Source organism: Podarcis erhardii (assembly GCF_964252035.2).
Source record: "Podarcis erhardii genome assembly, chromosome: 5".
NCBI classification, from domain to species: Eukaryota; Metazoa; Chordata; class Lepidosauria; order Squamata; family Lacertidae; genus Podarcis; species Podarcis erhardii.
This window is the reverse complement of record NC_138509.1, coordinates 79663962-79691100: the sequence shown is the minus strand read 5'-3', so window position 1 is coordinate 79691100 and position 27139 is coordinate 79663962. Positions and strand designations below refer to the sequence as shown.

Below are 27139 nucleotides of genomic sequence, written 5' to 3'. Positions count from 1 at the left end.
AAAATGCTGGAATGGAATTACTTGGTTTTAGTAAAAATGTTCAAAGAATTATGAAAGAATGTTATAAGCTGGTATGGACAAGATTTAAGTTTTAAGATTTAAGATTTATCTTATTATAGAAAGGTAAGATTAAGATTGTTTAGGGTAATGCAATGACAGAATTTTTTATAATATGGAAAGGATTTGCTGGGATAATTAATAACTAGGATACAAAGAAAGGGAGGAGGAGGAGGTCTAAGAAAGAAGGTGATGACAGTTGAGGATTTGGAAATAATGAATCTGTTTTCTTTTTTTCCTTTTTGTAATTGTTTTTTAATTGTTTTAATTGTTTGTGTTGTATTGTTGAATTTTTTCTTTTTTCTTATCTATATGGTGGGAGGGGTTTGTCTTTCATCTTTTTTTAACTTGTCAATTATTTTTGTATTTTTCTTTGCTTTTATTTCATTTTGTAATATTTTGAAAATCTCAATAAATATTATTAATTTTTTAAAAAAGAAGAGTTTAAAGCAAGAAAAGCAAGAGCTGCTTACATGCTCTGTGCAGAATATTTTTTTTCTTGCATTCTCCCTCTAAAAACTAGGTACGTCTTATGGAGCGAAAAATACAGTATCTATCTATCATCTATCTATCGATCAATCTATCTATCTATCTATCTATCTATCTATCATCTATCTATCTATCTATCTATCTATCTATCTATCTATCTATCTTCTATCTATCTATCTATCTATCTATCTATCTATCTATCATCTATCTATATCTATCATCTATCTATCTATCATCTATCTATCATCTATATCTATCTATCTATCTATCTATCTATCTATCTATCTATCTATCATCTATCTATCTATCTATCATCTATCTATCTATCTATCTGTCTATCTATCTATCTATCTATCTATCTATCTATCATCTATCTATCTATCTATCTATCTATCTATCTATCTATCTATCTATCTAATCTATCATCTATATCTATCTATCCACACAACAGTTAACATATATAAAAACCAGTTAAAACAATTTAAAAGATTCATATACAGTTTAAACAGCTCATGTATAAAATCAATTCAAATCCAATACAGATGCCAATTGAGATAAAGATCTTCATTCAGAAGATTTGCTCTGCTCTTGTTCGTCAAATACCTAAAGCTGAAAAATACCACAGATGAGTAAGAGCTCAAACAGCCTTTGCTTCTGTCACCATCACTTGAGTTTGCACATCATGATGCAGAAGACAGGGTGCTGTAGTGTGAAAAAATGGGAAATTTAAAAATCACCCCATGCTCTTTATCACCTAGTTACCGTGTCACTTTGATTCAATCACAGCCGCAAAGCGGCCCCAAACTTGTCTCGCTCAGAAATGCACATGTGTTAATATGCGCATTATCAGATAGTTGGAAAGGCTTAATAAAATGAGCCCCACCGCCTGACTCCTACTCTGTCCCCCATTTTGATCAAATAATGCTCAGGGCCGGTTGAAGACTTTTTGCCGCCTGAAGCAAAGGACAAGATGGTGCCCTCTCTCATTTCAGCACAAATGCTGACCTGATGGGCAGCTCCATCTTACTTCAACACTGGCAATGGGAGAGTATTTTTCACCAGAGCCAGACCAGGTCATGTGGCTTGCACAGCTCTCTCCTCCAAAAGAGGGGAATGGTTGGAGGGCTCAGGAGCAGCAGCCATGGGGCTGACAGCACAACCTCCAACATCTGCTACCTGGGGCAATGGCTTCAACTTTACCTAATGGTAGGGCTGGCAGTGATCATGACCTCCACAGTCAGTGGGGAGTGATCATGACCTCCCCAGTCAGAGAGCCAGTGTGGTGTAGTGGTTAAGAGCGGTAGTCTCGTAATCTGGGGAACCGGGTTCGAGTCTCCGCTCCTCCACATGCAGCTGCTGGGTGACCTTGGGCCAGTCACACTTCTCTGAAGTCTCTCAGCCCCACTCACCTCACAGAGTGTTTGTTGTGGGGGAGGAAGGGAAAGGAGAATGTTAGCCGCTTTGAGACTCCTGAAGGGGAGTGAAAGGCGGGATATCAAATCCAAACTCTTCTTCAGTCTTTTCAAAAATCAGTAGTTTGGGATTAGGAGGCTGGCAGAAAAGCACAGTGCCATTACCTACCTATGACGGCTGCTGCTTACCTGAATGGGCAGGGCACCAAGAGAGGTTGTGTGCATGTTGCAGGAATTTATGTATAGGTTGGAGGGGGGAGTTGCCCCTCCAGCAGATATCATGCACATGCAGCCCACTACCAAAATCAGCACAATCACTTTTGTGACTTTTGCAATTTGTCCCCACAAAACACTTCATCACAGTTTCTTCCTATCTATTCAAAGGGCCTTTGCTGCAAGATACCAAATGTAACAATTCACAGATAAATGTGAATACTGGCTCACTGGGAAAACTTCAGAAATTCATATAGACATGTGAGCTCAGCTACTCAGCAGCCCCTCTGCCTGAGTGATAATTCCTGGCATCCTGATACCTGAGTGCCAGACAGGTAGCCATTCAAGAAATAACAAACCCAGATGAAGACAAAAGGTTGTGATTAACTTGGCTGGGAAACAGGGAAATGTAAATATCTCTTTTGTTACACTTGATGGGTGTTTGGTGGAGGGCAAGGAGAACCATAGGGCAGCATCCAGAATGCTCAGACTACGGTGCTTGCACCAGACCACCCCTTTCATGATGTAACCATGATGTATTAGTGATGTAGTTTGGGGGGGGATGTAACATGGGGATTAGCAGCTAATAAAAGTTTGGGTTCTCTTTTGTTTGGGGCTTCCATCTTGTTTCACCTTGTGGCAGGTGGGAGTCCTGTTGTGACAGTCTTCAATAAAGACCAAGCCTACTGGCTGCTGTTTTGCTCTAGTATTCCTGGCTGGTGTCCTTGTTTTTTCGTCCAAGGGAGCCCTCAGATTTCTCTGTTAACATACATCAGGAGGAGCACAGGATTGGTTCCCCTGGTGCACCCGGGTAGCCCCAGCCTAGGAAGCCAACAACAAACCTTGACTCCAGATCACGGTTTGTTTCCAGGAAAACAAAGCATAATTCTTGCTCACACCTCTTGACAACCCAAGTTACTTGGCTTGCAGCTCCTGCATTCACAAGATGAGGAACAAAGTAGGAGTGATCTGTTCATTGCCAGTAAGACATGAACCATAGTCTACCATGGCATATGAAAAGAGGCGACCATAAAATTCCTTGCTGACTCACCAAGCATCTCAGAAAACCTTGGCAAAAACAAAGACCCAAAGAAGATAAAAATGGAAAAGGAAATATTAGTGGTGTCAACTCACAAAACCAACTAACCTGCCTGGCTAAATAACAATCCAGGAAAGAAAATCACATTTCAAAGCCTTAATGGTTTTCACTGTTAAATGGGTGAATTAAAATGGTATTGCTAACTTTATGAAGAAACCTTCCGACTGACCTTGTTAAATATCGCTGCACATTTCAAAAGGTTTAGGGTGACTTACTGTTTGGGTGCAGAGGCACAAAGGAAGAACAAGGGAAAAGTAATAATGAGAAGAGGAGGTTAAGGGGTGATATGATAGCCATGTTCAAATATATAAAAGGATGTCACATAGAGGAGGGAGAAAGGTTGTTTTCTGCTGCTCCAGAGAAGCGGACACGGAGCAATGGTTCCAAACTACAAGAAAAAAGATTCCACCTAAACATTAGGAAGAACTTCCTGACAGTAAGAGCTGTTCGACAGTGGAATTTGCTGCCAAGGAGTGTGGTGGAGTCTCCTTCTTTGGAGGTCTTTAAGCAGAGGCTTGACAAGAGTGCTCTGATGGTGTTTCCTGCTTGGCAGGGGGTTGGACTCGATGGCCCTTGTGGTCTCTTCCAACTCTATGATTCTATGATTCTATGATTCTATGGGCGCACTTTGTGGATTTAAGATAAGAATGTATGAATAGCAGAATGTATGGTCCTACTGAAGATAGGAGAAGGGGGAAGCAAGTTACCAAAATACCAAAGCATTTGGAGATAAACATGAATGTTGGAAGTATTCTGCACCTGCATGTTCCTGATGGGTACAGTCTCTCTAAGTAATTCCTGCTATTTACTCTAGCACTGGAGAAAGGCAGATTCACATTGCTAGTATGATTCACTCTGTTAATTCCAATATTCAGCTGCATAGTTAAGCTTTGGAACTTGGGGAAATAGAGTTGATCATTAGTTACATTCTTGAGTAAAACTAGCCTCTCTGTGTATTTTATAAATTTGTCCACGGTCCCCTCATACAAGCCAGTTTGTTGTTGGAACATTTATTTGACCTTTATTTATGCTTATGCATTTTGATGCATTTTAATTTATTTCTGCATTGACATATGCAGGAGGTTGTGTATTAGGTGAAAGCTAGCGTACCATACTGCAGCTAAGAAACTGAGATTTGAGCTAGAAACTCCAGCGTTCAAATGTCACCCCTGTAGGGACAGGCAGATCAGTCTATTTCTGGACTGTGTCAGTTTCTCATCTATTGATTCATATACCCAGTCCATCTCATTTTTTTCCACCACCCCCATAAATATATGTATCCTATCTCAATGGGCACATACTTTTAAAATCCTAAAATGTACATTTGACACATTTGTGATAATGAACAACCACCAGCAGTTGTGGAGATTGCTAAATGTATGTGAAGCATTTTGAATAAAGCCCTAAACAGCTTTGGCCCTATATACCTGAAGGAGTTTCTCCACACCCATCATTCAGCTCAGACGCTGAACTCCAGCTCCAAGGGCCTTCTGGCAAGTTCCCCCATTGTGAGAAGTGAGGTTACAGGGAACCAGGCAGAGGGCCTTCTCGGTAGTGGCGCCCTCCCTGTGGAACACCCTGCCTTCAGATGTCAAGGAAATAAACAACTATCTGACTTTTAGAAGACATCTGAAGACAGCTCTGTCCAAGTGAAGTTTTTAATATTTGATGTCTGTCAGGGAACTGACATCAGAGCCAGGAGTGGAGGCAGAGCTCCCAAGCGATGCCGGAGAAGGGGCAAGCAGGGAGAGAGGGAACTCATTGGCTGGGGAAGGAAATCAGCGTAACACCAGGGATAAAGGGGGGCGGTTGGGGGAATCGGAGAGGGGTCTCCAGGACTCTTCGCTGGAGAACAGCGGGGAGAGCACTGGTCCTCCTCTGCCCACACCCACCCTGCGCAGAAGACTTCCGTGCAGGGAAAGTAGGCGTAGACTTGGTGTCAAAGAGCTTTTGTGCTGGAAGAAGTTAAAGAAACGCCCACTGACGGATTCTGCTAGCGACTGAACAGCCACGAAGTGAAGGGCTGTCCAGTCAGGAAAGGTTTAACCAGGCTAACTAGCCAGGCATGATAGCAACTTACGCACGAGCAACCCCCATACATTCATTACAATGTTCTATTGTGTTTTAATTTGTTGGAATCCGCCCAGTGTGGCTGGGTAAACCCAGTCAGATGGGTGGCATATAATCAAGCAAACAAACAATCCAGTCACATCAGCTCCCTGGTTTTCTGGGTAGCTTAGCTGGAAGCAATGAAACAGCTGGGGAGTGTGTCTGTGGAAGGCTTGTGATAAACCCAACCGAACACTGACTAGAGCCCATTTTAAGGATTTAAGGAGGGTGCCTAAGAAACCATTGACAGGGCTCATGCTCTCCACTTTCAAATATTACTTTCAGGGGCTGCTTCACCGTCCTTGAAATCTCTTGCAATCCTTCGCATTAAGCCATTTCAGCCTTCCAGTAATTTCTCCATTATGATTCTTTCAAAAATGACATGTTACCAAAGCAACCGAGGAAACCTGAAAATGTTTACATGCAAGTGCTTTAAACCTCATAGGCAGAGGTAACTTGTAAACACTGGGAGATGAAAATCCCAAAGCACAAAGAGCCAAGCATATGAGCATATTACTTCCAATTTTTGAATTGCTTTATCTGCTAGTGGAGGAGCTGTCACTTATCTAGGTACCAGGCAGTGAAAACAGATGTTTACTTAGGAACATACAAAGCAGCCAAATGCAGGTATCAAACTATTGGTCCACCTACCACAGTATTGTCTGCTCTGGCTGACAGTGGCATTCCAGAAGTTCCAGAACTAAAACTCCCATCATTCTTGTCCACGGACCAAGCTGACTGAGGATGATGGGGGCTGGAGTTCAACAACAACTTGGGACACTGCGGTAGAAATTCTATGGATGCAGGAAATCACTGCAGCTGGGCACCAAACTGCCATTTTATTTCTCATCCACTAGCCTTCTGGAGATTTCTTTCAAAATATTGATAATTACATATTCAGAAATAACGGTAAACCATGGATTGGCAGTAGGAGCACTCCCTCTTCTTCTCATGGGCAAAGGTTAGAAACTTCAGACCTTTTACCATTTGGTTCCAATCTGGCAAACCTTACACTGAGGTTTGGACTGAGGCTCCACCCACATCGTGGCCTAATGTACACAGCACTGGGTACTACAGTTTAACACTCATCCTGGGAGCTATAGCTTACCATTCAACTCCCAGCATACATAGAATCATAGAATTGTAGAGTTGGAAGGGGGGCCCACAAGAGCTATCTAGTCAAAACCCCCTGCAATGCAGGAATCTTTTTGGCTAATGTGGGGCTTGAACCCACAACTCTGAGATTAAGAGTTTCATGCTTTACCATTGGAACAGACTACAGTTCCCACAGGATTCTTTATGTGAGGGGAATGATGTGTTTTGAATGTGCTTCGATGGCATGGTGTATATGCAAGCTTATGTCCAGTCTTAATTGAACATTTGTTCTGATTTATTTGTGGGGAGCTTCCATGACGACAAGCATTCATCCTGACCCAACACTTTTAGTGCATTCCCTGGTCGCTTTCTTAACTATAAAAACCAGATGATTCTTATTACAGTGGTACCTCGGTTTAAGAACAGTCCGGTTTAAGAACAATTCGGTTTACAAACTCCTCAAAAGTGGAAATAGTGTCCCAGTTTGAGAACTTTACCTCAGTCAAAGAACGGAATCCGAATGGTGGAAGGGCACTGGCGGCAGGAGGCCTCATTAGGGAAAGCACGCCTTGGTTTAAGAATGGTTTCAGTTTAAGAATAGAGTTCCGGAATGGATTAAGTTCGTAAACTGAGATACCACTGTATTTTTTAAAAAAAACTGCACCTGGATTTGTTGTGCAAAGTGACAAACCTTTAATCCACTTGAATAGCACAAACCTACATTTCCAGTATGTGCCTGAATTCCTCCTGCAAAATACTGACAGCCTGGTAGCAACTTTAATGCGTTTCTCTAATGACTGCCAATTAGACTAAAAACAATCACTTCAGTACTCCTATGAAAACTCCCAGCAAATATTGAAGGTTTAATCCTGCATGGTCTATGATTCACCTAAACACTGTCTACTCAAACATGCCCAGTAATTGAGAGATCTATGTAGGTGCCTGGGCTTCCATGCTGCATAGCAATTTGTCTGATTCAACTCAGGGAGAAAGTAACAGCTAACTGTCTCTAGCATGAATTGACTGGAATAACAAACAAAAGCTACCCTAGAATTGTATCACAAAACCGAAAGCAGCAAGCGTGAGAAACCAGGGCAAGAGATAAAATAGCAATTTAAACATCAAAGGAAAAGCTAGAAATATTAATGGATTAAGGATATTGTTTTCCACACACTAGACATTCCTAAGGGTGGTGGAGCCAGCATGACGGGGGCAAGAGAATAAAGTCATTTCCAACGTTTTTGATCACTTTGTTTCTGGAAGGGTAGACACTATCCTGTGGTGCTGAAGTCTTGGGTAAAATTGCCTCAAAGGTCCTATATTAATTATAAGGATGCGGGTGGTGCTGTGATCTAAACCACTGAGCCTCTTGGGCATGCCGATCAGATGGTCAGCGGTTCGAATACCCATGATGGGGTGAGCTCCCATTGCTCTGTCCCAGCTCCTGCCAACCTAGCAGTTCGAAAGCACGCCAGTGCAAGTAGATAAATAGGTACCACTTTGGCAGGGAAGGTTAACGGCGTTTCCATGTGCTCTGGCACTCATCACGGTCCTCAATAGTGGTTTAGTCATGCTGGCCACATGACTCGGAAAGCTGCCTGTGGACAAATGCCGGCTCCCTCAGCCTGAAAGCGAGATGAGCGCCACAACCCCATAGTGGCACTCATCGCCTTTGACTGGACTTTACTGTCCAGGGATCCTCTACCTTTTACCTTTACATTAATTATAGCCCCCCCTTAAAAAACAAAGTACTCATGAGAAGTGAAAACTCCATGGAAAAGACCCTGATGTTGAGAAAGATTGAGGGCACAAGGAGAAGGGGACGACAGAGGACGAGATGGTTGGACAGTGTTCTTGAAGCTACCAGCATGTGTTTGACCAAACTGTGGGAGGCAGTGGAAGACAGGAGTGCCTGGCGTGCTCTGGTCCATGGGGTCACAAAGAGTTGGACACAACTAAACGACTAAACAACAACAGCAACAACTTAAAAAAACTAATAAGAGGGTTCTCTCCTCCCTTCTATATCTTGAAACCCTTGAGATGCTGAAATAAGGATATGTCACAGAACAGGGTGCTATCGATTATGTGAATGATCCTGAGTTACATAGATAATTCCTTAGGAACATAGGAAGTTGCCTTATACTGAGTCAGACCATTGCTCCATGTAGCTCATAGAACTGTAGAGTCTTCTAATCCAACCCCCTGGAGCCCAGGAATCTCAACTAAGGCATCCCTGATATTCAGCCTTTGCCTTCAATGATGGGAGCCCATCATCTTCCGAGGATGTCCATTCCACTGCTGAACAGCTCTTACCACCAGAAAGTTCCTCCTGATGTTTAGTCAGAATCTACTTTCTTGTAACTTGAAGCCATGGAGTTGGGTTCTACCCTCCAGAGAAGGAGAAAACAAGCTTGCTCCACCTTCCAGGTGATAGCCCTTCAAACCTTTGAAGATGGTTATCATATCTCATCTCAGTGTCCTCATATGCAGGCTAAACATACCCAGCTCCTTCAACCATTCCTAATAAGGTTTGGTTTCCAGACCCCTGATCATCCTGGTTGCCCTCCTCTGCATACATTCCAACTTGTCAATACCCTTCTTAAACTGGACACGGCATTCCAGGTGTGGCCTGACCAAGCAAGAATAGAGAGGTATTACTACTGCTTCATTGTTGTTTTTTTTTAAAAAAGAACCTGCTAAGTGGTGTAAAGGTAAAGGTACCCCTGACTATTAGGTCCAGTCATGGACGACTCTGGGGTTGTGGCACTCATCTTGCTTTACTGGCCGAGGGAGCTGGCATTTGTCCGCAGACAGATTCCAGGTCATGTGGCCAGCATGACTAAGCTACTTCTGGTGAACCAGAGCAGCACAAGGAAACACTGTTTACCCTCCCGCCAGAGCGGTACCTATTTATCTACTTGCACTTTGACGTGCTTTCGAACTGCTAGGTGGGCAGGAGCTGGGAGCTCACCCTGTTGCAGGGATTCGAACCGCCAACCTTCTGATCAGCAAGCCCTAGGCTCTGTGGTTTAGACCACAGTGCCATATGGGTCCCTTCTAAGTGGTGTACAAATATATAAAACAAAACTTTAAAAAACATTGATTAAAAACAGTTCGAAACTGGTATTTAAAACATTCAAAAGATTATTAAAATCAACAATAGAGGAAAAAGAGTTAAAACAGATGTAACTTCTATATGTCTGGATAGACCTGCCTAAACGAAAATGTTTTAAGCAAAAATAATTCAGCCAAGGAGCCTACCAGATGCCAATAAGCAGGGAGTTCTGAAGCGTAGGTGCTGCCACACTAAAAAAGATTTCTTTAAAGTGTGAAATACGTATTATAGGGCACTCATAACAATGCTGGTTTTGCGGATTGATGTGGCCAAGTGGGGGTATATGGGGCATGTTGATAATTCCATCACTTCAACAATATTCTCCTTCAGTAGGCAGTGGAGCACCATAAAACTGATTCAAGATAACTGTTTGACCATCAGTGATTGACTGTTGTAATCTGGTGCCAAGCACTCCAAGACAGTGCCATGCCCCCGATGTGCTCTGCATATGCCCATGTTAACGGCAGCCAAAATGTATGACTCAAGATCTGGAGGTGGAGAGCAGGGTAAGAGCAGTTCATATATACTGGTATATTGAGCTTCTTTGGAACAATTAATGGATTAAGCATTTCCTCTTCAGAGCGGCGAGTGCGGCAAACTGTCCCCGAATATCAGACTGTTGCAGGCTTGCTGATAAATATGTTGTTACTAAAACTCCGCTGGGCTTAGAAAGTAACTGTAAATATCTGGCATTTGCCAATTGATTGCTAGCTAAAGGGAACCATGAAGGCATTTTAAGTTACGAGCAAGTGAATTGGGGTGGGTTGTGAGGGGAAGATCACATATTCACTTGGACATGTACGAGTCCCCTATTGCCAATTCTTTCTTTCCGTGCATCAAAGGCTCCTTGTCCACTAGAACTTCTTCCGGAATGTTATTTTTCTAGCAATTGCTATGGCAAGCAGCCATGTGTTTCATTTTCAAAGGGCAAATCAAGCAAAATTGGCCTCTTTAGTTTTACGCTGCTGTATTATATTTTTACATCTCTTAAAACAACAGCAACAAATTCCATGATCTCCCTAATCCTAGATCTTTCAAAAGAAGGGAATGGTCTGCAGGCTGCTTCCTCCCCCTCCTGTTAAATCAAAATCCACTTGCAATGTCTTACCACAACAGCTTTGTATCTGCCTAAAATGCACGTGAATTATGGTGCTGGAGGAGACTCTTGAGAGTCCCATGGACTACAAGAAGAACAATCCTATCCATTCTTAAGGAAATCAGCCCTGAGTGCTCACTGGAAGGACAGATCCTGAAGCTGAGGCTCCAATACTTTGGCCACCTCATGAGAAGAGAAGACCCTGATGTTGGGAAAGATGGAGGGCACAAGGAGAAGGGGACGGCAGAGGATGAGATGGTTGGACAGTGTTCTCGAAGCTACCAGCATGAGTTTGACCAATCTGCGGGAGGCAGTGGAAGACAGGAGTGCCTGGCGTGCTCTGGTCCATGGGGTCACGAAGAGTCGGACACAACTAAACGACTAAACAACAACAACAACAGAATGCACGTGTGTGTGTGTGCGCGCGCGCACACACACACACACATGTTTTCACATAGCAAAGATATGTATTTGCTAGGCCACATTTGACTATGCACATAAAATAAACAACTCTAGTCCATTGGACTGGATGAGCCTTTGAGGCCCTTCCAATTCTACAGATCTATGATTCTATTCAAATATCTCAATTTTTTTTTTAGCTGTAAAGTCCCAATTCTGGATTTGTCACCATCAGCAATTCCATGTCCCATGCCCACCTCCCCCATCAGTGACAGAAAGCTGCCCGTTCAAATGCTATAAGGCAAATAGATGTGGAATGACAGGAGATCTGGATGACAAAGTACTACAGTTTGATAACGGCAACTCTGCGTCTACTTTTCATGAGTAAAGATTTGAGCCATAGTGGTCAGCAGGTCAGGGCAGTGGCTGCTATCTGACCTCCCTTCACTGTCATAGCTGCGGCATACCAGGGAAAAAGCTGTGAGATGGTTGGGAGCACTGGACTGGCCCTGCTGGTGTGTTTGCACTGCTCTGACCTCACCGCTGCCTCCCTCTCTCCCAGTAAGCCCAGCAATGCTGGTGATGGGGAGGTCAGTGTATTGCCAAAGGGGCAATGGTTCTTTTAGGGTTTTGAGCACAATGAAGACATAAATGGAGAGAGGGTTAAATATTTCATTAAGTACGTCAAACAAAGTTACACAGCTTTGTCATGATCTCACGCCTCTTTGCCTTTTGGGTTCCTGGGAACTCTCTCAGCAACAGGCATGACCCCTGAAGACCGTCCAGAGGTTCTCACTAACACAGTCCCTGGGGCTTATATGCCCTTGGGGCCCATCTTCACCAAAGTTACATAAGCCACAGCTTGTGTTTGGGTAAAACATCCACTTCCCATCAGAGTTGAAATACTAAATAATACTAGGCAGGAAGTCAACACAGATAACTTCCAAGGACTCTTTAGTCCAGGTGTCAGCTGCAGCCTTATCTTAAAGATAAACATTCAAGCACATTTATATTCCATGAGAAACCAGGCTGCTTATTTGTGGAATAAACAGAATTAACCACTTAACGGCTCAGGATTTAGACATGATCTGGGCATCAGAAGGGCAATTGCTAGGCACCACCTTAATCTCCTCACGATAACAATTGTCTTCCACAATATCGCAAATGCCATTCTCCTGCCCTGCCAGCTGCTCCTGCTATTAAGTCAACACATTTTCATTTCCCCCCTTCTAGCCATGAGGGCTAGAACTTTACTATTTTCAAAGGAGAAAGAAAAAAGATTAAATTTACATTACAAGCCTCATCTTTCCCTCAAAGGTAACCGAAGCCTAAGTGTGGGACAACAGCTGCAGTGTGAGAATTTAAAAATAACCAACCCTACACTGTATGTAAATATATGCTGCTGTTTCTGCTAATAGCAGCCCATCTGGAAACTGCCAGATGCTGGCGAACGGCTAAAGGTCTAACAGTTGAAGCGTGGTACCAAAGGATCTGGTCAATGGCACTGGCAGAACAACTACAACATGCCAAATCCACACAGCAAAATGAAGTGCAAGCTCTTCTTCTTTTTACACAGCATGGCAACTCTTTATATCATATGCAAAGGCAGTGGCGTAGCGTGGGGGGTGCAGGGGGGCCGGCCGCACCGGGCACAACATCTGGGGGTTAGGGTTAGGGATAGGGTTAGGGGGCGCAAATCCAGGGTTAGGGGGCGCAAATTACTTGCCTTGCCCCGGGTGCTGACAACCCACGCTACGCCACTGTGCAAAGGTGATGTGGGGGCTGACGTCACGAGCGTGACATCATGTGTGATACTGGGAGGAGCTTCAATGGCTGGCGGTTCCTCCTCCTCCTCCTCCAACAGGGGGCTGCTTCGAACCTCCTTCACCTCCACATCAGGCCACTGAAGCCAAACCTTGCTCAGCTTCTTGCTTGACCTCCTCTGCCCCCTGATTTTGGGGGACATTGGGGGGACTGCCCCAACCCAAAAAATATTTGGGCCCCCCAAAGGGCTCAGCACTCATGAGTTGGCATCCCTGGAAAAAACAGACAAGGACTCCCCCCTCCCCCCCCCAGTTTCATGGTGGACTTTGGAGAGATCTCCTTGATTGGAGCATCGTCTTGTGTGCTATTTGTACCGCATGACAATGTATATTATTTTCAATCATGACTCCTCTAATGCAGAGGTTTTCAACCTTTTTGAGTCCATGGCTCCCTTAACCAACTACTTTCTTTCTGTGGCACCCTTGTGGGGCTCAAGAGCCCAGTTATGTCACCCCTTGCCTGCAGAGCTGGCAGCCTCTCACCCTTTTTCGAACACCCTCCTTTGTGGAGGGTTCCCTCAGCCTCCTCTCCCCTCCCCTCTCCTTGGGAGTCCTCTGGGCAGCTGCTGCTGCCGTCCCAGGTCTCTGAGCTGAACACCGCCCCCCCCAAAGAGAGGTGCCTCCTCACACTGCCCCATAGGGGCCTGGGACTTGTCCGTCCATTCCCAACAGCAAGGGCTGGTGGACTGGCTGGCTGGGCTCCCTCGCCTGCTTATTCTGAGGCTCCTAGAATTATAGAATCATCTGGTCCAACCCCCTGCAATGCAGGAATCTCAGCTCAAGCATCCATGACAGATGGCCATCCAACCTCAGCTTAAAAACCTCCAAGGAAGAAGAGTTTAACAGCTCTTAGTATCAGAAAGTTTCCATAAGCCAGCCTAGGAATTCCTTTGCAGCTTGCATTCTCCTTTCATATCAAAAAAATAACAAAAACCGTAGCATTTATTAATTTCTACGGTTCTATAACACCATGCAAAAACAGTCAATATATTTGTAACAGTTCTTGTCCGTTATATATTGCAAAATGAGAAGAGGAAAAACAACACAAACACAAACCAAACCAGAAATAAAAGAAAGTTAATTCTGTCTGAGATCCAGGGGCTTAAAGTTGGAATTTTACTATCTGTAAAATTCTCCCTTATAATGAGAGCCGTTCACGTTTGCTTCAGAGTGTAACTGGTTTCAAGAAAGGCCTGGATCCTACGCATTATCATGTTTTATTGTTGGATCTTTAAGAAGCGTTCAAGTTAATCCCATACTAAACGCAGGGTTTTGTGTAACTTAACTCCTTTCTGCTTCTTCTGCATTTCCCTGTGTTCTTTAACCTTATCTGAACAAGATTCCCTCTCACCTTCCCTCACACATGCATTCCTTTGTTCTGCCCATAAATCCTCAGTCCTGTCTTGCTCCCAGCCAACAATGGCACCTCTTGCTCCCAGCAGATGCCTTTTCAGCAGCCCCAGCTGTATGCCAGAAGGTTTCCTTTGTCTTGCCTTCAACTCACCATTCCTCTTCCGGCCTGCCAGTACTTAGAATCAGGTCATCTGGAAGAGCATTACCAAGGCATCACCCCCCTCCTTCACACAAGCCTAGTAACCTGGTGCAGTCAGACATCGGAGCCCTCTTTGGGCTCAGGAAAAAAAAAGGTGTGCAGTGTTGGCCCTTAGCTGCTATCAGACAGTATGAAAATGTTTGCGCCTAAGGATGACCAAACCTGTCAATTTTTGTTTCTTTCTGTTTCTCGTTTTCGCACCCTTAAGTCCAGTTTTCTGGACCAGTTCCTGATTTTATTTTGAAGTTTTCATGAACCAACACCCACCAGCATTTTAGTGCAAATTTCTCCTCATATACCGTTTTGTATGCAAACTAATACAAATATTTTTTATAAGCAGCCCCCCCCCCCGAACATAGGACATTTATACATGTTATTTTGTGACATTTTGATGTATTTTTAATCTTTGGTGGAAGCCGCCCAGAGTGGCTAGGGAAACCCAGCCAGATGGGCGGGGTACAAATCATCATCATCATCATCATCACTCATGCATGTATCCATGCACACATTCTTCAAGTACATCCATTTTTGCACACATTAATGATCAGAGAACTGCCTCCGAAAACTCAGAGAAGTGATGATTTTGAAGGATGGCTATATTTCAGTTCATATATTATATCTTAGGATGCACATATTAGATAGATTTGCCTTTAAATGTGAACTGAATCAAGTTTCTCCACCAACCTTAATTGCACTCTAACAATTTTTTAACTTAGGATTCCCCAAAGGAAAAAGAAATCAGGTTTAAAAAGTCCAGTGATTTACCAGGGACTGGTACCAGAAAATATATCCCTGGTAAGCAGAACTACAGTAGTTGCAGTGTGTGAATCTGGCAAATTCCTCTTCCATCTGAACCTACTTCTGAAGTCCAATGGGAGAATAACAATAGGCAGCAGAGCCCTGTGATTATGGGAAAAGTCATATAAACAAAGAAGGGTTTTGTGGCAACAAACAGGTTGCATTTCAGGCTATAGGGTACACTTTGTTGCCAGGGTACGGTCTTGAGGACGTTTAGATATCTCTGCTTATAAACTGATACGTTTTCTCAGGATTAATCCAATTTCAGGTTGCACAAAGCCTTGGGAGCAGTCAAATATGATTATTATGTTTTCACTCTCATCTATGGACCCCACAGTGTCGAAAAGCTTACGTCTCATAGCAACACAGTGAGGTATGCTAAGCTGTGCCAGATTCCACGCAGTGGAAGGTTTTCAGAAAGAGCCCCCGTACGATAAGCAAACTCTAGAGGTATGAATTTCAAAGTCGTCTTAGATTTAGAGGCAGTGAGCAAATGACACACATAGAACGCATTACTGGTTCGACCTGCATGCAAACTGGGGTCTCTTTGAAGCTATGGAAAATGTCACTGCAATGCATGCTTATAGGGCTGGATTGTGCTCTTTCCATCAATGGAAAGTTGATGGATTTTTTTGGTCTACTGCCCAATATATGTACACCCATAATAGAACACAGAAATATATCTCCTGAATAAGAACACTGGAAGCTACAAATCTGAGTAGAAAAAATTCTTTTCTTTTTGGGGGCACAACTCTGAATCTTGCTTGATTTGAAATCACTGTTCCTGAATCTAGCTGCACTTAAATTCATCATACACGGGACTCGAAAATGTTAAATAAACTGCTTTCTTGACTGCACAGATTATCTGTTTGAAAGCGCTGTTTGATCTTAGAGGCACTAAAGGCAAAAATATGCAATATATATGGAATATAATATTTTTATATGCCCCTGTAGATGAACTAGATGCATGCAACATTGATACAGTTTCGTAGAAAGCAAAGTCAAATAAATGCACATGTCATGTATTGCTTGTTAACATCTCTCTTATCTTTATGGGTGTTTTAAATGGCTAGTTATTTCTTGCTAATCATGTTGGCATGCATGCACTTGGAAGCGGGTGGGGGTATCTGTTACTTTTAGCATTAGGCTGCAATCATAACCCCACTTACCTGGGAGTAAGCCCCACTGAATTCAATATGATCTACTTCTGAATCAACATGGTTGGGATTGGATTGTGGGAGTATAATAATTTGTAAGTGCTTGTTGTCACCATTTTAACTTGTGTATATTTTTCATCATAATATATTTTTGCATTATACTGGGCATCTAAGAAATGGAATAAACAGTGGCAATAAGCACATGGCAAGCTCACTATTATTCACATTTTAACCCAGAGCTACTACCACCAGCAGAACCATGCATGGCTAGTATAATTTCTTCCCTCTATCCTTAAAGTAACAATAAAATACTCACCTAGTCCGAGACACGAAACTCTTAATCCAGACTTTCCAAGGTTTCTAGAATCAAAATAAGAAGACAATTAGCTCAAATTTCAACTGATATAATAAATAAATTATATGATTACTGTTACCAGATTTATCTCTGTGCAGGCAGTAGCATGTGCTAATCATATACAGTGCTGCCCCGCAAGACGAACGCTTCGCAAGATGGAAAACCCGCTAGACGAAAGGGTTTTCCGTTTTGGAGGCGCTTCGCAAAACGAATTTCCCTATGGACTTGCTTCGGAAGACGAAAATGTCTTGCGAGTTCCTGCGGGGTTTTCCCCCCTTTCCCCCCCTTTTCCTAAGCCCTAAGCCGCTTATCAGCTGATCCGCTGATAAGCTGCTTATCAGCTGATCCGCTGATAAGCTGCTTATCAGCTGATCTGCTAAAAGCCGCTAAACCGCTAATAGCGCTAATCCGCTAAGCTGTCAATGGGCTTGCTTCGGAAGACGAAAAAACCGCTATACGAAGAGCCTCATGGAACGGATTAATTTCGTCTTGCGAGGCACCACTGTACATGTTTCACGCACATTACCTGCACACATGCTAGTGAGCTTCACCTTCCCAATATCTGCACACCAGGTGTATATGCAATTTGTAAGATAGTACCTTCCATGCGTGCATTTATTAGAAGGATTTATATATCACCCATTAATAAAGTTTTCTGGATGGCTTGTAGAAACATTAAGAGTACAATTATAAACTGTAAGAAAAAAGGGGACGAGATCTTGTGCAGCATGAAAACCTCAATGGAAGAGAATAAAACCAATGAATTAAACACGCACCCTTAAAAGGCCTGGAAAAACAAACAGGTTTTCTTCTAGCCCAGAAAAGAGCAAAGGAAAACAAGTGTTGTCGGGGAACCCTGGTTTGTTAAACCCTATACAAATCTGGAGTGGAGTCCCTAAGATGCTAGGATGGTGCCTTATATGCCTCCTTCCAGCAACTCCTGCAGCCAACTGATGCCAAACATCGCTCCGCTTTCCTTTGGACCACTTCAGGGAGGCTGAGAGGTCTTGTCTTCTGGGCAACCCAGGACTTCCATACACACTACCCAGGATTGCCCGCTGGGCAGGTCGCTTTGGTGCTGCTAACGCAGCAGTTTGACTTCACCCCCAGAGTTGCACTCCATTGCCTCTTGAGGCAGACAGATGCCAACAACAACGTCAGGGAAATATTTGGGTTCACTACCCAATACCTTGTGGGTTCAGCCTGGACGGCCAATAAAATCTAGACTCCAGAGGTCAGCAAAACAGGACGTTCTTTTATTAAAAGCATTGCAATGAATGCAAAAGAGGAAAGTATCATGCCAGGTAAAAGGCACAGTAATATTTAAACTTTGAGTTTTCATAAACAACAGGTATTCTGCCTGGCTACGTCATGTAGCATAACAACACCCTTCTGACATAGCAACGGCCTTCATAGTTCATCCTTCATCCTTCATCCTCCTACAGTTTCTCCTGCTTACGTGCTACTTTGTCTTTCTCTCCTGGTTCTCTTGCAAGCACAACGTTCACATCTCACCCTTGCTCAGCCCTTCTCCCTCGCATTTCAATTTTCATTCTATATTTTCTATAATTCCAAAATTTTCTCTGGTGTGCAATGAACACTCCACTGGGGTGCTATCTCTGAAATGGTCCTGTCCTAAATACACGTCTGCCACACCTCATTGGTGAGGGCATCTGGAGATGAGTCTCTGAGGATAGTCCTTAGGTAAGGGACATCAAGGAAGAAGAGTTCTTTCAGGTAATCTGATCTCAAGACGTTAAAGGACAAAGCCAGCTGTCTGGAGGCAGAGGCAGAGGCAGGTCAGCAATAAAACATCCAGTGTCAGTGAAGTTAACCCCTTATTTAAAGAAACCAAAGCAATGCAGACCTGGTGATCACAGCAACTCTTCCCAGTAGGTCTTGTCCCAAAGAGGCAGTTGCAAGGACTGAAGATCCCTGCCTTCTTGCTGCTCTCTAAGGCTCCTTCCCTAGCAGTTTAAGGCTCCTTGGCCTGGCCTCTATTTGCTAGCAGCACCCACTGGAGGAAGGAAGTCTTGATTCCTTCCAGGGGACTCTGCTAGCAGAGGGACTCAGAAGTGGCGGTGGTTTCACTAGCAATATACCACTGAGTGAAGCCAACAGAGTGGTGTAGTGGTTAAGAGTGGTAGACCCGTAATTTGGTGAACCCGGTTTTGCGTCTCCGCTCCTCCACATGCAGCTGCTGGGTGACCTTGAGCCAGTCACACTTCTCTGAAGTCTCTCAGCCCCACTCACCTCACAGAGTGTTTGTTGTGGGGGAGGAAGGGAAGGGAGATTGTTAGCCGCTTTGAGACTCCTTCGGGTAGTGATAAAGCGGGATATCAAATCCAAACTCTTCATCACAGTCTGTTCTTCATACCAGTCCTGGGAGATGTATGGATCTATTGCCCAGGCCTAGTGTGTGCTGGTGCCCCTCACCTGTGCACAGGACTCCCTTTAGAGACACAGATGCATCTCTGACACATCAAGTTTGGACTTGAGAATGCAATGTAGGTACAGTCAGAGATGGGGGTCGCAGTGGGAAGGATGGCAGAGGATCAAACTAGGGACATTAATTGCATGTGATTGCAATCAACAAGTTTAGTTTGTGGGATTTGTTTCTGATATCAGGACTGGGATGGTAGTGCATACAGAGGAGGGCTTACCCTCCCGTTGTTATAGTACCAATGACAGTCTATCTGTCCTCCCTGGGAGTGGGTGGCACTGTGGTCTAAACCACTGAGCCTCTTGAGCTTGCTGATTGGAAGGTCGACGGTTCGAATCCACGCAATGGGGTGAGCTCCTGTTGCTCTGTCCCAGCTTCTGCCAACCTAGTAGTTTGAAAGCACACCAGTGCAAGTCAATAAATAGGTACCGCTGCAGCAGGGAGGTAAACAGCGTTTCCATGTGCTTTGGTTCTGTCACCATGTTCCATTGTGCCAGAAGCGGTTTAGTCATGCTGGCCACATGACCCAGAAAGTTGTCTGTGGACAAACACCGGCTCCCTTGGCCTGAAAGCGAGATGAGCGCTGCAACCACATAGTCACCTTTGACTGGACTTAACCATCCAGGGCTCCTTTGCCTTTTTTTAATCTGTCCTCCCCACTCCCTCAAAAACCTTGGCAATAACCCCCATAGGCACCAATAGCAGCCACTGTACTATTTCCATCAGGGCTGCAGCATGGGAGGAAAGGGTTAACCACTTTCCCTATGCATTGGGTCCTGATCTTATTGCCCTGTGCACTTTTTTCTCTCCCCACCCATGGCTGCTATTTGATTTTTTCAAGCTAGACATGTTAATTGCAATTACCCAATTATCATCATGCTTCATTTGGCCTTTAGGCGAACCCTCCTCCTTGCCTCTAGGCTCACCTATGGCACGCAGACATTTCAGCACCGCTTTCAGAACTGGAAAGATGAGGCTTCTGATTCTCCAACAGCTTCTTATTGTTACGATTTCATAACCCTGAAGTCTTAAGTATGGGTTTCACAGGCAATGATAATTGCTGTAAGAGTCTGAAGTGCTAAATACCTCTCAAGAAGCAATACGGGATGGCTTCTTAATGTCTGCACAAAGAGGAAGATTGGAATGGGCTGGACATTATTGGATTTGCGCGTCTGAGGATGTGGAGACGATACTGTAATTTGGGGCACGGCTGCACAGATCTCTTCCATTAGCTGTTTTCAAGAAGGATGTATTGTTTTTTTATTACCAGAGAGGCTTCTGCTGAAGCTTCATGTTGTAGTTGGGGAAATAAGTGGATATATTTAGAGAAGTGTGACCTGACGTGAGGTGTGCTGCGCATCTTCAATTTCGGATAGTCTAGCCAGCATTTTGCATGCACTGTAGTAACACTGATTAATGCATTGGCAATATTCATAACCCAGAGATTGCATTTTTGCACCAGTTCAAACTTCTGCATGCTTTGCAAGGCTTTACATCTGTGCATCTGTGATTTGGTGTGATTACCACCCCCCACATCAATTATTGTGAGAGAACACACTCAAAAGACAGTAGAATTAATAAAGCAAGATGTCAGGAAAGATCACTATCATTAAGGCTAATGAGCACGCTACATTAAACATGGACCCTGGCTCAAAGTGATCTCTGTAGCATGTAACTCCCTTTTAATTATACCTTTCTGCTGAAGCACTTAAATTATCAGCTGTACTGATAGCAATTTGGGTGCTTTCCCCCTGTTTTGCTAAGATAAAAGGTATAATTTGCTAACAATCTCTCCACCTTTGATTCAAGAAACCGTCAGCAGCTCCAGCCTTCTGGGTAATTTTATGCAGCTGTGAGCATGCGTTATTTTAAAGCAAAACATGCCTGAACTGTTTTTCTCTTAACATGGCTTACTTCTGCTGGAGTCAAACTTAGCGGATCATAGAGCTAGAGACTTGGCCAAGAAATAATGCCATTCAACCTGCCCTACGCGTGTAATAAACTGCTGAGCGCTGTAGGATTACAACACAGACCTGCTGAGTTTGGGTAGGCAGATGGGTTAAAAACAAAAACAAAAAACAAAGTCTGCTCAAATTGGTCTTCATTGGGCCAAGCTGATGAAACCAGACTAATTTCCATCCATAACCCTTAGCACACACTTGAAATTTTGAGAAAATGGCTGCCGTGGAGGCACGACATATTGCTAAATGGCAGCAGTGGGCCCACGACAAAACACAGCTGTGAGATAATGGCTGTCACATCTACAGGAACAGTGGTACCTCTGGTTAAGAACTTAATTCATTCTGGAGGTCCGTTCTTAACCTGAAACTGTTCTTAACCTGAGACACCACTTTAGCTAATGGGGCCTCCCGCTGCCGTCACGCCGCCGGAGCACGATTTCTGTTCTCATCCTGAAACAAAGTTCTTAACCTGAGGTACTATTTCTGGGTTAGCAGAGTCTGTAACCTGAAGCATCTGTAACCCGAGGTACTACTGTATGAATTGAGGCTGCAAAATGAGGGGAGGACATGCCCCCCCATCAATGGAGGTCCCTACATCAGTCACTGCCACACTAACTCACACATACCCTCCAACATTTCTCTGCTGAAAATAAGGTCATCCTATTTCACACCGGCCAACATTTCTCCAATGAAAATAGGGACGTCCTAAGGAAAAGCAGGACATTCCATGATCAGGCCAATGGATCATCTAGCCCAGCATCCACTTCTGACAGCAGCCAACCAGGTGCCTTCTAAAACCCTCCGAGTGTCCCAATTTTCCAGGGACAGTCCTGGAATTATGAAAGCCACCTTGGCTTCTGATTTCTGTGAGGGAGCATCCCTGTTGCCTGTCCATGGCTGCCACTGTCAGCCTCCTCCCTTGGGCAGCTCGTAGCGGCTGCTGGACAGCAAGTGAGGAAGAGTTGAAGAGGCTGCCACTGGTGGGGCTCAGCCCCGCATGCCAGGCTGGCTCTGAGGGGCAGGCAGAAGGCAGGGCCACCCTGGGAGGGAATGAAGGGGGAGCAAGGAGTCTTGGAGGAGAGTGAGAAATGTCCCTACTTTTATCTGAGGAATGTTGGACGGTATGAGAAAGACTCTAAACCTGTCTAACCCTGACAAGTACATTTTCACACAGGGAAAACTATGTATGCCTCTCCCCTCCCCCCAAAAAGTACCATAGACAGTGGTACCTCGGGTTACAGACACTTCAGGTTACAGACTCCGCTAACCCAGAAATAGTACCTTGGGTTAAGAACTTTGCCTCAGGATGAGAACAGAAATTGCATGGTGGCAGCGGGAGGCCCCATTAGCTAAAGTAGTACCTCAGGTTAAGAACATTTTCAGGTTAAGAACGGACCTCCAGAATGAATTAAGTTCTTAACCTGAGGTACCACTGTAAATTCTATGGATTCTGTATTGATTTGCTATGGATGTTTGTATGTGATGCCAATACAGTAGTACCTCGGGTTAAGTACTTAATTCGTTCCAGAGGTCCGTTCTTAACCTGAAACTGTTCTTAACCTGAAGCACCACTTTAGCTAATGGGGCCTCCTGCTGCCGCCATGCCACAGGAGCCCTATTTCTGTTCTTATCCTGAAGCAAAGTTTTTAACCTGAAGCACTATTTCTGGGTTAGCGGAGTGTGTATCCTGAAGCGTATGTAATCTGAAGCGTATGTAACCTGAGGTACCACTGTAAAAGGTTTGATGATGATGTGCGTGAGTCTTAAACACATTTGTTTTCTTTCATTGCCTTGGCACCAATTTTCCTAACCAAAAATGCCCCCCTTTAAAAGCCTTTTCCCAGTACAGCTTTTTCACAGAACACCGTTCATTCCTTAAGGTACGCTGATTTGGATGCATCTTTAAACTCCACAAACTCAAACCCAAAATTACAGTGAACTCTGGAAATGAAACAATGGTGGTTTGTTTGTTTTTTAATATAGGTTGGGGTTTTTTGGCTTCTTTTCACTATGTATCAATTACCAAATGTAGTATTTAAACTGCTGTAAGGTTACAGCTGTCTGTGTGGCTGATGGAACATTACAGGCTAGAGAGCTCAAAACTGATTTCGTGGGATGACGTAGAATTCTAGATTACTTTGTGAAATGTTCCACCCACTTCAACATGCTCTTTAGGGAACTCAAATCCACTTTGCCTTTTAAAATACGTATAGAAATTATTGTGTTTCTCTCTCTTGTGTGTGTTTTTTTTAAGTCCACAACCGTCCTGCTGAGGGCTAAATTGCAATTCATGGTTGACTAATGACATGTCCATCATTATGATAGGATGAGGGGAGGACTGCACACTTACAAGACCCCCCAAGCGTGGGGGTGGTATATTCCTGTGAGATACACTGCACCCTTATGGGTCCTTGCCTTATGGGGCCTCTGATGGTGTTTCCTGCTTGGCAGGGGGTTGGACTCGATGGCCCTTGTGGTCTCTTCCAACTCTATGATTCTATGATTCTATGATTCTATGATTCTAAGATTCTCTTCATCTTAAAGATATAGCAACACACGTCAGTGATGATATTCCAGATAAAGTATTTAAAATTTTAAAAGATGATGCTGTTAAGGTGTTACACTCAATATGCCAGCAAGTTTGGAAAACTCAGCAGTAGCCAGAGGGTTGGAGAAGATCAGTCTACATCCCAATCCCAAAGAAGGGCAGTGCCAAAGAATGCTCCAACTACCACACAATTGCACTCATTTCACACACTAGCAAGGTTATGCTTAAAATTCTACAAGGCAGGCTTAAGCAGTATGGGGACCGAGAACTCCCAGAAGTGCAAGCGGACGAAGCTGGGCACAGCCCCTCATGTCCACACCAACATGTGGTCGATAAGCATTTCAACTCAGGTACGTATCCAGGCTTCATTGTCCTCTGTCCCTCCTCACCAGCTGCCACTGCCCAGAAGAGGAAAGAATTAATGTGAGTAAACAGAGGTGAGCAAGAAGAAGGAGCTTAGATACTGTACATGTCACCCACCACCTGGTGACAATTTTCACCAGTCAACACGGCGGTTCTTTATCCTATTTTACTGTAGGGAGACAAAATCTCCCCCGCAGCTTGTTTGTCTCCATAACTGCACTATCCACGTGCTTATAAATAATTTGAGAGAGTGCCTAAGGCACGCAACAGAAGTCATCCATTATCACTTTAAGTTTCCTTAAGGAGTCATTTAGCTTAACAGCTCCCTTCTCAGCAACCCGATGTTGAAGTGTTAATCAGGAAGAGAATCCACTGAAGGCAAGAAGAGAAAACTGTGTTATGATAACTAAGTGGTGGTGGGTTGGTGGGTGGGTGTGGAATGGATCTGGTGTGGAATGAATCTAGATCCTTCTCTTGGCAGGCCATGTTCAGTGGATGGGGCAGGGTGCCTCTCTGTCAATTGACCTGCCTTTGCCCCACATAGTTTGAAATCAGACTTTTTTGCTGGAGGAGCCAAAACCCACAAAACACCGCAGATCAGATGACCTGCGCAGTGCTTTGTATGCACCAGCAATCAGCTGTGTGTGTACCCCAATGTATATAGTTTGAGCGCGGAAATAATTTCTATCCACAATATATATATGAAACTTAAAAGCCCAGGAGCAAACACTCAGGGTCTTGGGTTTAAGCCCCAAGTTGGGCAAAAGATTCCCTCATGGTCCCTTCCAACTGTTGTTGTTGTTTAGTCATTTAGTCGTGTCCGACTCTTCGTGACCCCATGGACCAGAGCACGCCAGGCACTCCTGTCTTCCACTGCCTCCTGCAGTTTGGTCAAATTCATGCTGGTAGCTTCAAGAACACTGTCCAACCATCTCGTCCTCTGTTGTCCCCTTCTCCTTGTGCCCTCCATCTTTCCCAACATCAGGGTCTTTTCCAGGGAGTCTTCTCTTCTCATGAGGTGGCCAAAGTATTGGAGCCTCAGCTTCAGGATCTGTCCTTCCAGTGAGCACTCAGGGCTGATTTCCTTAAGAATGGAGAGGTTTGATCTTCTTGCAGTCCATGGAACTCTCAAGAGTCTCCTTCAGCACCATAATCCAACACTACAATTCTATGATTCCATGACTCCACTCTTTGCCAAGCTCTCTTGCTATTCAGTAAGCATGCCATCAAACAGAGTATTTGGCAGGTTATAGCCTCCTAATGAAGATGTGATGAATGCTATCATCTGCTATAGAAATGTTCATGCTGCAAGACATTTAGTGGTGTAATTTTTTTTTTTTGCAGGTGTCAATCGAATAATTTTTTTTTTGCAGGTGAAAGATTAAGGTTGCCTTGGCAGCGCAGGAAAAACTCATCTGTACTCATTTTTAAGTACACAACAGAAATGAAACTTCAAAATATTGTTTCACCGTATATTAAAAATTAAGGGACCTGCAGCTCGCTCATTTTTCATGGTGAAAACTGTCACTGGCTCTCTGAGAATTAGGCTTAACAAAGCCAGTTATTGGGGGGAGGGAGGCACAGCAAGGCTGATAAAAAATTTGTAGGTGCTTTCAAAACATTTCCTTTCCCCACCCACAAAAACCAAGCCACCCAGCAGAAGGCCAGTTGAGATGCCATAACTACCTGTCTAAGAACAGGGATGGCTAATATTTCTTGGTCTGAAGGCTACATTCAACCTCTGCCAATCCTCTGGGGACTGGATCGCAGTGGTAGGTGGGTGTCAGGCTGGCAGAAAAGCCCTTCCATCTGTGGGGCCACCCCACACTCTTGTTCCCACACACATGCACAGAGGACAAAGAGGCACCCAGCCTCTGCCCTTTAGGTCACCCATGCAGATCAATTTTGGATGGGAGCTACTCCCCATCTCCATTTGCCAAATGATCAGTCTGAGGTCCAGGAAGACCTTGATCTGCATTGCTCTCAGGGCTCCAGACTTTGCTCAAGTCAATACTGTCTCCACTTTTCTTTTTCTCTGCCAAAATCAGTGGAGTCTGGGGGAGGGGACTTTTATCCGTCCCCTGTCTTATAATATGAGTTGCTGTAGCAAACAGGGATAAAAAAGAGGGGTTGGGAGAGTCTTTCAAACAGCAAAGTCATACGTGGGGTGGGCTCAGAAGTGTTCTCTCAGCTGGGATCCAAGACTGGAAATTAGCTCAGCGGTTGGGAAAAGCCTTTTTGGATCTCCGTGTATGGAGGCGGAAGGGGGCAGAGGGAACATTCTCAGCTAGGTTCTTGGAATTGCAAAACAGCGATGTATTTTAAGAGCATTTGCAAGAGTTACTTTTAATATTGCATAATAACGGGAGATGCAGGTGCTCCTGAAGAATAATCACATGAAATGCAAGGCCTTGATTTTATTGCAGCGGTGGGGAACCTGTGGCTCTCCAGGTGTTTTTGCACGACATCTCCCAACATCCCTGACCACCAAACATCATGGGTGAGGCTGATGGGTATTGAAGTCCAAAATCTGGAGAGTCAAAGGTTCCACACTGCTGTTTTTTTCGTTGTAAGATCTGTCAGCCACCTCAAACTTTTGTAAGTGTACAGATGTTTTAACTAAATAATAAGGTGGTGGTGGGGGGAAATCCTCTTCAAACTTTTACAAGCTCTCCCCCAACTTAGCTAAAGTTTTTTGAAGGCTGTCAGGGGAATGATTTGGGTCTGGGTGCAGTCAGGAGGTAGAGCTTATGGTTTCATCATTGTCATATTTTTTTGCATGCTATTTGCCCACAAGGTTGTTCCCAGAGCAGCTTGCAACATGTCAAATGAAGCGCATAAACATATATAACGAGGTGCACAATGAATAATCTAAAAAGCATGGAGGATAGTACAGTGGTACCTCGGTTACACATGCTTCAGGTTACAGACACTTCAGGTTACAGACTCCGCTAACCCAGAAATAGTACCTCAGGTTAAGAACTTTGCTTCAGGATGAGAACAGAAATCGCACGGCGGCAGCACAGCGGCAGCGGGAGGCCCCATTAGCTAAAGT

General features: G+C 44.1%; 1 protein-coding gene across 2 annotated transcripts in view; it reads right to left on the bottom strand.

The window, feature by feature from the left end:
• Positions 1-27139, bottom strand: part of KCNAB1 (potassium voltage-gated channel subfamily A regulatory beta subunit 1) — a 193321-nt gene that overhangs the window by 59543 nt on the left and 106639 nt on the right. For both annotated transcript variants that reach the window (XM_081862702.1, XM_081862703.1), the window contains exon 2: positions 16731-16774. In XM_081862702.1, coding sequence (XP_081718828.1) covers positions 16731-16774 — 44 coding nt within the window. The remainder of the gene's footprint in view (positions 1-16730; positions 16775-27139) is intronic.